The sequence below is a fragment of the Oncorhynchus keta genome, chromosome 8 (genome assembly GCF_023373465.1).
Source record: "Oncorhynchus keta strain PuntledgeMale-10-30-2019 chromosome 8, Oket_V2, whole genome shotgun sequence".
Taxonomy (NCBI): Eukaryota; Metazoa; Chordata; class Actinopteri; order Salmoniformes; family Salmonidae; genus Oncorhynchus; species Oncorhynchus keta.
In genome coordinates, this window is record NC_068428.1 from 29,163,255 (window position 1) to 29,175,876 (window position 12,622).

A 12,622-nucleotide genomic window follows, 5' to 3' on the forward strand; every position below is an offset into this window, starting at 1 on the left:
ATTCGCCCCGGCCGGCCAAAAACAACCTCAAAACCACCAAAAGCTGCGTGTCAATATCTGCGCCAATAGCCTCTTCGTCCTCTCGTCTTGGTGTCCTACTAACTCCTATCACAGGCAACAAAGGCAAAGACGAATGGGATGATGTCAAACTGAAAACAGGACCTGCCTTTAGTGTGAGGAGATTTGACGACAGCTACTACCAGAAAAGGTGCAGTTTGCCCACAAGCATTCTCAGTCCTGCACCTCCTGACCGTTCGAAAATGCCTTTACACAAAACCAAAACTATGTGGAGAAACGTTTCACCGACGACCAACACCGAAATTCCAGATTTTACACCACCTGTCACCAGCTCCTCAACGACGTTCACGGTATTGGGCAACAAACTGTTTCGGAGGTTTACATTCCCAGCGTTTAAACAGAGCGGGAAGGAGGCGCAGGGGGGCGCGTGTGGAGGAGATCCCGCCTCAGGTTCACCTCGAGGAATGCCGCGTTCAGAGACGTTCCCGCTGAGCACAAGACACCCGCAGGTGGGTAGCAAGCCCAGCATTGACAGTATCAGTGCAGTGAAATGCGAGTTTGACTTCAATTTTAAAACGGCCCATTCTTCTTAAACAGTATTTATCTGAGGATCATGCATAATAGCCAAATGTTATTTTGGAGAGTTGCGGTGTGTGAAGGCTTTCCCCCCCACTTCTTTTATTCCAACACTACTAACACATTTTATTAAACTTGCCTAATTGTGATTCTAGATTGAGGACTATAGGAGATGAGTTGAATCAGGTGTGTTAGTTCTGCCTTGGGCTGGAACAAGTACCTGTACACACTAGTGTTGGGAAGGAGGCGGGACAAACGCAAAGGCATATCCACCCGGAAGCCTCATGCAGCACAAATAGGATTCCTGTGCTCTTGTAAAGATGATGTACATTTACTTTGAAGAACAAACGCCATCACTTTCATAGCTACTCATATCGGTTGTGAAATATCAATACTATACATGTCATTTCTTTAAATTGTTTTCATGGATTGCATTTCTATTTCAGTTACATTCTTGAATTGCGAAATATTAAGATGAATTAATAAATCATCGTTGGTATTTCTAAATGGAAAGTGTGTGTGTTCTTTGGAGGAGGAAAGTGTGTGTGTGTTTCCTCAATGTCAAGCTTCTTGGCAAGTTATGAAATCTTCACATAACCTTGACGTTAGAATACTGGGTCATTCTGGAAAGTCTACTGAGAAAGCTATCACATTTATACTGCTCTATAGTTAGTTCATGTATTATGTATTGCCTATGTTTGTGGAAGCAATGTGAAGGAGGGGGTGGGGGGAGCGGTGACACGAGTATAGAGGTGTCAGAGCTGAAACGGTTGACAGACAGTTTTGACCCGATCAGCTATTATTTTCTGAGTGCTTGGCATACATACACTGACAATGTCCGCTATTACCAAATTACAAGAGATACAACATAATCTGACACATCACACATATACATTCGTGCCGTGTGTTTATTACCGTTTAAAATCATTAGAATCATAGACACACAAAAGTCAAGGGTGTGTATTTAAGCTGTAGTATGCACAATGTCTATGACAAAGGTGTGAGAGAGCGGACACTTGCACACGCACTGCCGGTGTTCTCAAGACTGAGTTCACACTCCGTTGTGTGTGCGGGAGAGCACGTCGCCAGACTGCCATCCACGCGCACACACACCACATCAACTGCAACCTGCCCAGAAGGAGAGAAGAGGTGGTAGCACACACCTCAGCTGCAATCACAGAGATGGAAACAGCAGCATTGCGGGACTGACTAGCTGCGGTTGCTGCTGCGAAGCTTTTTGAAGGAAACTAACTTCGGGAGAGAAACTTAACTTCTTCCCCACAGCGAATCGCCTGAGTCACGCAGAGCGTCGTTTCCGGCTCCCTGTCTGTCTTAGTATGTGCAGGGGAAACTCTGCTTCGCCGCCGGTGACGCTCACCAAAAGCTCTCTCATCGTCTGAATTTAGAGAGAGGAGAGAGTCTTAATTAAGCTATACAATGCGTTCAGATAGCAGTTAACGAAACAGCCGTGACATTTTAATACGCAGCAAACCAGATGCGAACTCTCACATTCACCTGGAGATTTGCTGCATTCGCGATGATCGTGACTACGAGACACTGAGCAGCTGTATCCCTCCTCTCTCTCTTTCTCCCTCCCGCTCTCTCTTTTGTCTTTTTCTCTCTCTCGCTCTCTCTTTGCGGGTTCACTACAAGGCTACCAGCCATTTAGCAATTTCAGCAGTGCAATGGAGCAGCTCAGATTCAGCACCTTGGACACCGCTGGAGTTCTACTGTGTTTGTTCGGTAAGCTGTGTGTGTGTATGTGTGTGGCATACGATATTTTGGTCGTGACTGCACGCTGCAACCTGCGTGTCTCTTTGTCTTTGTGTGTGTGCTTTGTGTGTGTGTGTTTTATACGACATTTCGGTCGTGACTGCACACTGCAGCCTGCGTGTCTGTCTGTGTGTGTGTGTGAGAGTGAGAGAGAGAGAGAGAGAGAGAGAGAGAGAGAGAGAGAGAGAGAGAGAGAGAGAGAGAGAGAGAGAGAAATTCCTGTTGTTTGTGCTTAGAGGCACAGCCACCTGTTTTGACGTCAGTGCGGTGAAAAGCTGAAAAGCGCTTTATGAGAAAAAGAGTCACGTGCTTGTCATTATTAGAGCATTAGACTCACGGATATGGGCGTCCTTGTGTGCTGCCCATGTCGCTAAGGCATGCAGGGGACGAGTAACTCACTCACTTGAGATCGAAGAGGTATCTTACAACCGTGTCATGTAGCTGTGTATTGTTTTACACCCGAGTGGGAAAATATACTCAAGAGAAGATTCGCTAAATGATCGGCCCTTTTTGTCTTTTGGGAGAAGATAAGTCCCTTTGAGCCTAATCTTTGAGTTTTTGGGCACATTGGGTTTGCTGATCATGCATGTTTGAATGTCAAGCACTGATTTTTCAGTCTGCAACATCATTGATATTAAAACCCATTCTTTCCAACCATCATTGACTGAAAATAAAGTCGCTCATTATTCTATTTTCTATAGATTCTATTTTATTCTGTTCCATCTGCTGATCTCACATGTTCATTTAAGGATCGGACCCTTTTTTCCAATTTTCGCATAAAATGGCACCCAAATCTAACTGCCTGTAGCTCAGGACCTGAAGCAAGGATATGCATATTCTTGATACCATTTGAAAGGAAACACTGAAGTTTGTGAATGTAGGAGAATGTAGGAGAATGTATGATGTAGGAGAATGTAGGATGTAGGAGAATGTAGGATGTAGGAGAATGTAGGATGTAGGAGAATGTAGGAGAATGTAGGAGAATATAACACATTAGATCTGGTAAAAGATAACACAAAGAAAAAAAACGTGTTTAAAAATAAATAATTGTACCATCATCTTTGAAGTGCAAGAGAAAGGCCATAATGTATTATTCCAGCCCAGCCGCAAATTAGATTTTGGCCACTAGATGGGAGCAGTGTGCGCCCAAAGTTTTAGACACATCCAATTAGCCATTGTATTTCTGTTCAATATATTGTATCAAGACTGCCCAAATGTTTCTAATTGGTTTATTAATCACTTTTTAACTGTGCACTCTCTTCAAACAATAGCATGGTATTATTTCACTGTAATAGCTACTGTACAATGGACAGTGCAGTTAGATTAACAATAATGTAATATTTCTGCCAATATCAGATATGTCCATGTCCTGGGAAATATTCTTGTTACTTACAACCTCATGCTAATCGCATTAGCCTACCGTAGCTCATCCATCCGTGGGGGACCCACCAATCATGTAGAAGTTTTTAAGCATATTCATTGGAATATAGTTGGCGCTAGAAAACATATAAACTGTTATTGATTTGCCACTCTATTCCCACTGTACTCTACACTGCTGACATGACTATATTTCCCTGTGTTCAGCGATCCTAGTCCGGTTTACGGTCTCCGCCGAGCAGGAGGGAGAGAACCTCTCCGGTCTGTCCACCAACCCGGATAAAGACATATTCGTGGTCCGAGAGAACGGGACCACCTGCCTCATGGTCGAGTTCGCTGTCCGCTTCACGGTCCCCTTCGATGTCCTCGCGCTCAACGGAATAGATGTAAGACACGACTCCGACCTGTCAGACTTCATATGTCTATCAACTTGAACTGACAGTGACACACTGTCCCATTTCTGTATGTAACAATCAGACACAAGGACACCCATGCTACGGTATTACGCACTTTGGCCTGTGCGTAAAATGCAGATCTTTTGGAAACACTGTACTGGGCTGTAGCAACAGCGTACCAGTGTGAAACAATTCATAGAAGAGTAGTCTACTGAGAATAAAACAAGTGTCTGATCGACACAATGAATCATACACGACTGAATGATCTGTTCTGTTCTTTGCAGCTTATCACGGAGAATGCGTATCTGGCTCTGCCTCGCGGGGCAGACATAGAGGGGAAATGCGGGAGCCAGGATGCCCATATACACATTTCGTGGGATGATAACGCCTACACACTCCGCATCTACTTCGTCAAGGTTTGTCCGCTAATAAGCAATAGTCAGTGGGCAAGCGGAGGCGATTTACAATGACCCACAATCCTTAAGTGCGTTTACCCCCTGTGGAATTCTTGTAAAAATCTGTTTGGGTAACATCGCCTACACATAACAGCCAGGCATAAAAAAATATATTGGAAAGCAGGGAATGACCGTGTGTGTGTGTGTGTTGCAGGAAATCAGTGGCAATGGACATGTGTGGAAAATTAGCAAGGTGCAGTTCGTTTATGACACCTCGGAGAAAACGCATTTCCTCAACCCATACAACCGTGAGTAGCAATTGTAACCCACTCAGCAATTTCTGTTTGTTTTGCGGTATGGTTTCATTGAAAAAATGATTTCACATTTGTACTAAACCGATACAATAAAGAAAGACAATTCACATGGGCCTTTGGATATTTCCAAATTTGCTAAATGGCATATATTATTAATATGTATTTTTTTCAATTTTATTTCTACAAAACATTATTATTATTATTATTATTATTATGATGTTCCTTCTGAATATTTCTTTGGTCACTTCTGATTTATTGCAGTCATTTCGATTAGATATATTATAAACTCATTCATTTAATAGCCTTCATGACTTATTGAGAAGCATTGATTATAAATTAAATTCACTAATATAGGCTACATTCACATAGCCTACCCTGACCGCACCATTTTTGGATTCAATATTAATTCACATTTAAAACTCATGATGGGACAGGCTGGAGTGAAGTTGAAAATGGAGTTATTGAAAGCAAACATTGCATTTTCATCGATTTTCATCGAAGCACGTTTTGATTATACTGTAGGTCGCCCTTTTTTTCTGTACACGCTATTGGTGTGTCTATCGCAGTGGCCGTTTTATGTGTTTGTAAAAACACAGAAATTCCTATAACACTTGTACATAGAGGTTTTATACTTAAGAGGTTTTAACATTTCAATACTTATTCCTAAATCTTTCACAAATATTTGCTCAATAGGCTATATAGACTTTTATTTCGATATTGTGTAGCCTATAGGCCTACACATTTCTTTAACCAACTTCTATTAAAGACATGTTTTTGTGTTTCTCTGTATGAAATGCATGCTTGTGTGTGTGTTTGTACCTACCTACTCATGTAATATGTCTCCTCATGTACTGTATCCTCCTATTTCTTCTCTCCATACAGCTGGGAAGCACACAGCCAGCACCCACCATTTGTCAGCGTTAGAGACCCCTGCTGGCCGCTCATATGTCTGCGAGGCTAAGCAGACACTCACCCTCATCTCCAGTGACCACCAGAAGGGAGTGACTGTTGCCATAAGTGACGTCCAGATCCAGCCCTTCGACATCAACTCAGATTTCATGTTCAGTGAAGGTACAGACTCTAACCTTAACTAACTGTAGTTTAACTAACTGTAATTCGAACTCTAACGTCATACAGCCATGTTCAGTTAAGGTACAGACTCTAACCCTAACGTCATACAGCCATGTTCAGTGAAGGTACAGACTCTAACCCTAACGTCATACAGCCATGTTCAGTGAAGGTACAGACTCTAACCCTAACGTCATACAGCCATGTTCAGTGAAGGTACAGACTGTAACCCTAACGTCATACAGCCATGTTCAGTGAAGGTACAGACTGTAACCCTAACGTCATACAGCCATGTTCAGTGAAGGTACAGACTCTAACCCTAACGTCATACAGCCATGTTCAGTGAAGGTACAGACTCTAACCCTAACGTCATACAGCCATGTTCAGTGAAGGTACAGACTCTAACCCTAACGTCATACAGCCATGTTCAGTGAAGGTACAGACTGTAACTCTAACGTCATACAGCCATGTTCAGTGAAGGTACAGACTCTAACCCTAACGTCATACAGCCATGTTCAGTGAAGGTACAGACTGTAACCCTAACGTCATACAGCCATGTTCAGTGAAGGTACAGACTGTAACCCTAACGTCATACAGCCATGTTCAGTGAAGGTACAGACTCTAACCCTAACGTCATACAGCCATGTTCAGTGAAGGTACAGACTGTAACCCTAACGTCATACAGCCATGTTCAGTGAAGGTACAGACTGTAACCCTAACGTCATACAGCCATGTTCAGTGATGATACAAATAGAACAACAACCTACAGTAGTACTCCCCTCAATTTGCAAATGTTTTACACATCTCAAATGTATATCCCAGTAACAAAAAGTTTGTCATCTTGAGTAGAGATCTGACACTAGTGAGGATGATGGTGATGACAGTTTGCCGTAAAGTAGTATTGGAGAAGTTATCTCACAACTCCTACAAACTGCACTCTCCCTGCTCCCTTCATCTCCCTCTCCCTCACCCTTCTCTCTCTCTCTGGGGGCTGGGGGATGTTACTGCAGATTGAAGAGCAGAGCTGCAGAGAGGGATGGAGGGAGGATAAAAGAGAGGAAAGAGAGTAGAGGAGAAAGCGAGAGAGGTCATTAGGACTTTATTGCTGTAGTTATATCCCTGTCCTCAATGCAGACTTTAGACTTTAGTTCTATAGTTCTGTCATGACTCTCTCTCCTGGGTGAGGATCAGAAGCGCCAGATCATCTTGGCACATGGCAGGACAGATAGCTCAAACCCCGAGGGGGAGTTGGGACGGTTTTATGACTTAACGCAGGTTGTAAACTTTCTCTCTCTTGCACTGCAGTACAGAGAAGTTAAAAATGCTTTAGTTACAACAGAGAGACTTTGCCAAAACTTCAAACAATGAACATTGGGGCAATATATTTCAATATCCAAATGTTGGTAATTATGACAGATATAATATGGAAAATGTATGTATATTTTGTGATATCGTTAAAATGATCAGAAAGACTGTATTACAAGATAACTGTAACTCTGAAAGTGTACACGTCCTAGTGATCAGGTTTGCTTCGAAATGTTGTATAAAAGAAATTATTACGTATAAGAATACTTTTGAAAAGATAGAAATATGATTTTAGCCTTCTAAATGAAATAATGGCTTTTCATATAAACTTGGGCCAAGTCCGTAACCACGCCCATGTGAGCACAGACGTTGTGTCAACATGATGGAACCACCTTTCCGACCAGAGGGCTTAAAAGGACTCGCGGAAGAATTAACATATTAGACCAAGCAGGTGGATGGTGTAACCTGGACGTCACAAAATGGTTAAAACTACAAGACCAGAAAATGTTAAGACCCTCTGAAACTCTTGACAATTAAATAAGTTGAAGAGGTTGAAGTCTAAGTCTTATTGTTTATTAGTTTACTCCGATTGGGGGAAGGGTGGTAGGGTTTGCGGGGAATAATAAAGGTATATTCTAAAAAAAAAAGGTATGTATGTCTATATAGGTATGTGTATGTATATGTTTCAATGGAACCAACCAAAATGATTTATTGATTCAGTTAAAAATCAATGTCCTCCAAATAAAGATTTCACAATTAATGGCACCCTTAAAGATGATTGTAAATAGCATCTATCAAAATTAAACCACACATTAAATTCCACTTATTTAAGTTTACCTAAGTCTTAAGGAACTATATTGAGCATTTACATCACTACCTGTATCACTAGTATAGAAAAATGAGGTAACACACATGCAATATCCCACTGTCATCCAACACCATGAAGAAAACAGAAGAACTAGCAGTTCAAAAAGACAGATGTTCGTAGACCTTCATAAATCTGGTAATGGCTACAAGAAGATCCACAAACGATTGAATATACCACTGAGCACTGTCAGGGCAATTATTAGAAAATTCTAAAGATATGGTACAGTTGAAAACCTCACAGGTTGCCCCCCAGGATAGGTAGGAGGATGGTGAGAGAAGCAACTAAATCCCCAAGAATCACTGTGAAAGAATTGCAGGCCTTTGTGGCATCTTGGGGTCACCAGGTTTCAAAAAGCACCATCAGACGCCACCTCCACAACCACAGGCTCTTTGGAAGGGTTGCCAGAGGGTTGCCAGAAGAAAGCCCTTTCTGACCCAAAGTAATCGTTAACCTATACCGCTTAGAGTTTGCCAAACATAATTTAATTTATGACTGGAAGAAGGTGCTCTGGTCAGATGAGACCAAAATTGAACATTTTGGTCAGATACAGCATCGGCATGTTTGGCGTCGATGCATACCAGGAGAGGCACCTCATGCCCACAGTGAAATATGGAGGGGGGTCAGTGATGTTCTGGGGCTGTTTTAATTCCAGAGGTCACGGGGCACCAGTTAAGATTGATGGCATAATTTATTCTACCAAGTATCAGGCAATTTTGGCTGACAATCTGGTTTCCTCTGCCAGAAGGCTGTGACTTGGCCGTAGGTGGACTTTCCAACAAGACAATGACCCAAAAACATACCTCAAGATCCACACAGAAATGGTTCTGTGACAACAAAATCAATGTTCTGGCATGGCCATCTCAGTCGCTGGACCTCAATCCAATCAAAAACCTATGGGCTGAGTGGAAGAGGGCATTTGATAAGCGCAAACCCAAGAATGTGAAGGATCTTGAAATGATCTGCATAGAGGGATGGTCCAACATCCCTCCACATGTGTTCCTTAACCTTGTCAAACATTACAGGAAAAGACTCCATGCTGTTATCCTTGCCAGAGGTGGTTGCACTAAGTACTAAATGAGGACTGCCAATAATTATGAAACCTTGATTTTGGTTAAATTTATTTTGTATTAAATAATTGAATGATTTTGGTTGGTTCCATTGAAACATTAATAAAGTACAGTATTTCTCACATGTTGGTATTTTGAGTTTCTCTCTATAATTATATTGTTTATATTTTTTAAAGTATTGTTTGTGCAATGCCAGTCAGGGTGCCAGTAATTTTGGAACCCACTGTATATGGATATATATATTTAGCCCCCAAAATATATGGGGGGTTGGAAATGATGCAGAAAATTACATTGATGGAAGCAAAAATCTTTCCGCAATATTAAGCTGATCCAACCCTTTAGAAAAAAATATATAAAAAAATAAGTTGAAGACTAGACCAATACATTCCCAGTCTGCAGCTGGTATGTAAAATAGTCTAGGACAATTGACCAAGACGAGAGGGAAGAACAAATCTCTCTCACCATCACAGGTACCTCTGAGGTATCTAGTTTAACAAACAGAGCGAAGTACAGATACCTGTGAACACCACATGGTACACCTCTGATGTATCCATTCTAATGAACACTTAGAAGCCTGCTAAATATTCATATTTGCGGTGAGCGTAGTTTCCAAATGTATGTACGATATGTCCACTTTCTTTGTCTCTCCTGCTCTTTATCTTTCCCCACCCCTTTCCATTGTGTAATAAGTCGTCATATCGGGTTAGTCCACTAGGGACTTTTCATGTGCATTATGTTAGTAATCGATAACCTATACCGTGTGTGTGTGTGTTTCTGTGTTTCTGTGTGATTATTTAGCTAGTTAGTTAGTAAATAAATCGTTAAGCCAATTTGTGTATTGCTGATTCATCACTTAGGCTAGTATTCTTGCGGATTAAGATATTTGTGATGTTCAGAATGAGACTGATATGAGAAAATAATTGAATGATGACTGGTATGATATTGATATATTCTTGAGTTAATTCGGGAAACGATAACTCATTAAATAAACTTTTCCCGTGGTGCCCCAAATTACTAAGGAATCAATTGTTTCATAATTGATTTAATCAACTAATAATTTAACTTTGGAGGTAATTATTCGATGAATAGCAGTCATCACATTAATGATAGTCACGTCATGACAATTCTATACTGTGACCTCTAAAGGCGATCATGCTTCTCTCTCTGGACGGCAGTAAACTACACTGTTTTTTGCTACAGTACCCTTCAACTATAGTGTTTATTAACCCGTGGTATACAGAAGCTTTTCATCTGGCACACATTCTGTAAGATCTGCTAACCACCAGAGAGCAGTCCACCGATGATGACGTAAACAATGGAGTAAATACATCCTATGATCCAGGACATAATGTACAGTACATGTAAAAATACAGATTACTTAGCTGATTAGCTGTTAACAACTTGAAGAAAGGCTTGTGTCCAACCAGAGAGTGTGCAAACTTAATATTTCAATAAACTGGTCATGGAGCATTTTGTGAATGAAAAGATGGTGGATAAGGTTTTGGGAAGCGTTGCACATTTTCTGGTGTCCAACTAGAACTTAGGTCAGTCGTTGGACAGAGGTTTTCAAAGCATAGTGCCCAGCATTTAACTAAAGAACTTATGAACTAAATTATTTTAAGGCCCTGACTGTTATGGCCCTGACTGCCCTTAAATGTGACTAGTGAGACTCTGTTTCTGGGACATTTTGACCTCATATTATTAAATGTTGAACTTTGACCTGTTATTAATCAGTGATGTCACGTTAACGCTCTCTCGTAGAGGAGAACCTTCTCACTGTGGGGATGGGAAAAAATGAAGGGATGTGACTGACCAGCAAACCCATGTTTAATTTACCAGTTAGCTAAAGTTAAGGTTAGGATTAGGGTGAAGGTTAGTCATGTAGCTTTAGTTGCACATGTGTGGATAGAACTGTGTGTGTGTGTCTGTGTGTCTGTGTGTGTCTGTGTGTGTCTGTGTGTGTGTGTGTGTGTGTGTGTGTGTGTGTGTGTGTGTGTGTGTGTGTGTGTGTGTGTGTGTGTGTGTGTGTGTGTGTGTGTGTGTGTGTGTGTGTGTGTGTGTGTGTGTGTAGGGGTAGGTAGGAATGCTCTTTTGAACTTATTTGACACATGAACACATCAGTAACAGTTGATTTAATGCAAGGCATTGCATGGCAAGACAGACAAAAACATACACACACGCACGCACGCACGCACGCACGCACACACACACACACACACACACACACACACACACACACACACACACACACACACACACACAGTTCTAATCTATTCACACATGAATGTGTTGTGTGTGTGTGTGCGTGTGTGTGTGTCTACCTGCAGCCTATAAGTGCATCACGGACCAGAGGGAACAGCTGGAGGAGACTCTTCCTCTGATCCTGGGCTTCATCCTGGGCCTCATCATCGTCATCACACTCTCCGTCTACCACTTCCACCTTAAACTGACTGCTGCCACTCAGTCTCAGCTGCCTTGCGACCGATCCATGTACAACAACATGTAAGGAACTGGACATTTAAACAGCCACTGTACCACAAATCTCCCTGGTCAAGAGGAATATGTAAGATATCAGATATTATCATCACAATAGTACAACTCCATGTTCAAGGTAATAGGACATTGAAACAAGCACAACGTGATGTTCAAGGTAATAGGACATTGAAACAAGCACAACTCCATGTTCAAGGTAATAGGACATTGAAACAAGCACAATGTGATGTTCAAGACATTACAACCACTATACTATAAAATCAAGACAACATGACCACTCTCCATTCAAGGATTGGACATTAGAACAACAATCATTGATGACAATTATAACCGCAACGCTCCTGCCTCTCCAAAGTCAAACCAACGTAACTTCCCCTGCTCTGAACTTCACCATATATTGGAGAGTATGCCAGAACTTGATGGAGGCCTAACTTGCAATATGGCTAACTTGAGATATGCTTTTGAGTAAAACCATGCATTGTCAATTGGAGACTTGCGCAACATTTGATTTACGCGCAGAGATTTTTCAGTTAGCATTCCACCCATAGATGGTGTTCTGTTGTTTGTGTCCATACATCGTGGTTATGTGGAGAAGCCTGCAGTTTGTCATTCCCCATCCCCTGTCTCTCTGTCTTTCCTGTGAACACGCTGCAAAACAAGTTGTGAAAGTGGAGAGGGTTGTGCTGTGTGCAGGTGTTTCAACGACCTTCAGAAATCATGAAAAATAAAGAATTGCAGGCAGTGTATTTACTTTGGTTTGATGGATCCTTTTCCAGATCCCATTTTATGGAATTATATCAAGAAAAAATATGAAATATGTAAATAAAACAAATAAAACATCTTCTGTAAAAAACTTGCAAAGAAATTATGTAATAATTTATCTTCAATCAGAATGTCAGACGAATAAAGTGTATCATTGTGAAAGAAATGTGCGCTATTTAAGCTTCAAAAATAATAAATGTACAATATTTTC

At 41.3% G+C, this 12,622-nt stretch overlaps 1 protein-coding gene across 1 annotated transcript; it reads left to right on the forward strand.

The window, feature by feature from the left end:
* Positions 1 to 1,596: 1,596 nt before the first annotated feature.
* Positions 1,597 to 12,622, forward strand: LOC118377106 (lysosome-associated membrane glycoprotein 5-like). Its single transcript, XM_035763954.2, has 6 exons — positions 1,597 to 2,337; positions 3,952 to 4,130; positions 4,424 to 4,555; positions 4,749 to 4,842; positions 5,731 to 5,919; positions 11,484 to 12,622. Exons 1-6 carry the CDS (start codon positions 2,280 to 2,282, stop codon positions 11,660 to 11,662), a joined length of 831 nt encoding a protein of 276 aa, XP_035619847.1. The 5' UTR covers positions 1,597 to 2,279; the 3' UTR covers positions 11,663 to 12,622.

Coding starts and splice junctions, on each gene's coding strand:
- LOC118377106 (XM_035763954.2), top strand. CDS start 2,280: ATGGAGCAGCTCAGATTCAGCACCTTGGACACCGCTGGAGTTCTACTG. Junction 4,131..4,423: donor TCGCGCTCAACGGAATAGAT/GTAAGACACGAC, acceptor TGTTCTTTGCAG/CTTATCACGGAGAATGCGTA. Junction 5,920..11,483: donor AGATTTCATGTTCAGTGAAG/GTACAGACTCTA, acceptor GTCTACCTGCAG/CCTATAAGTGCATCACGGAC.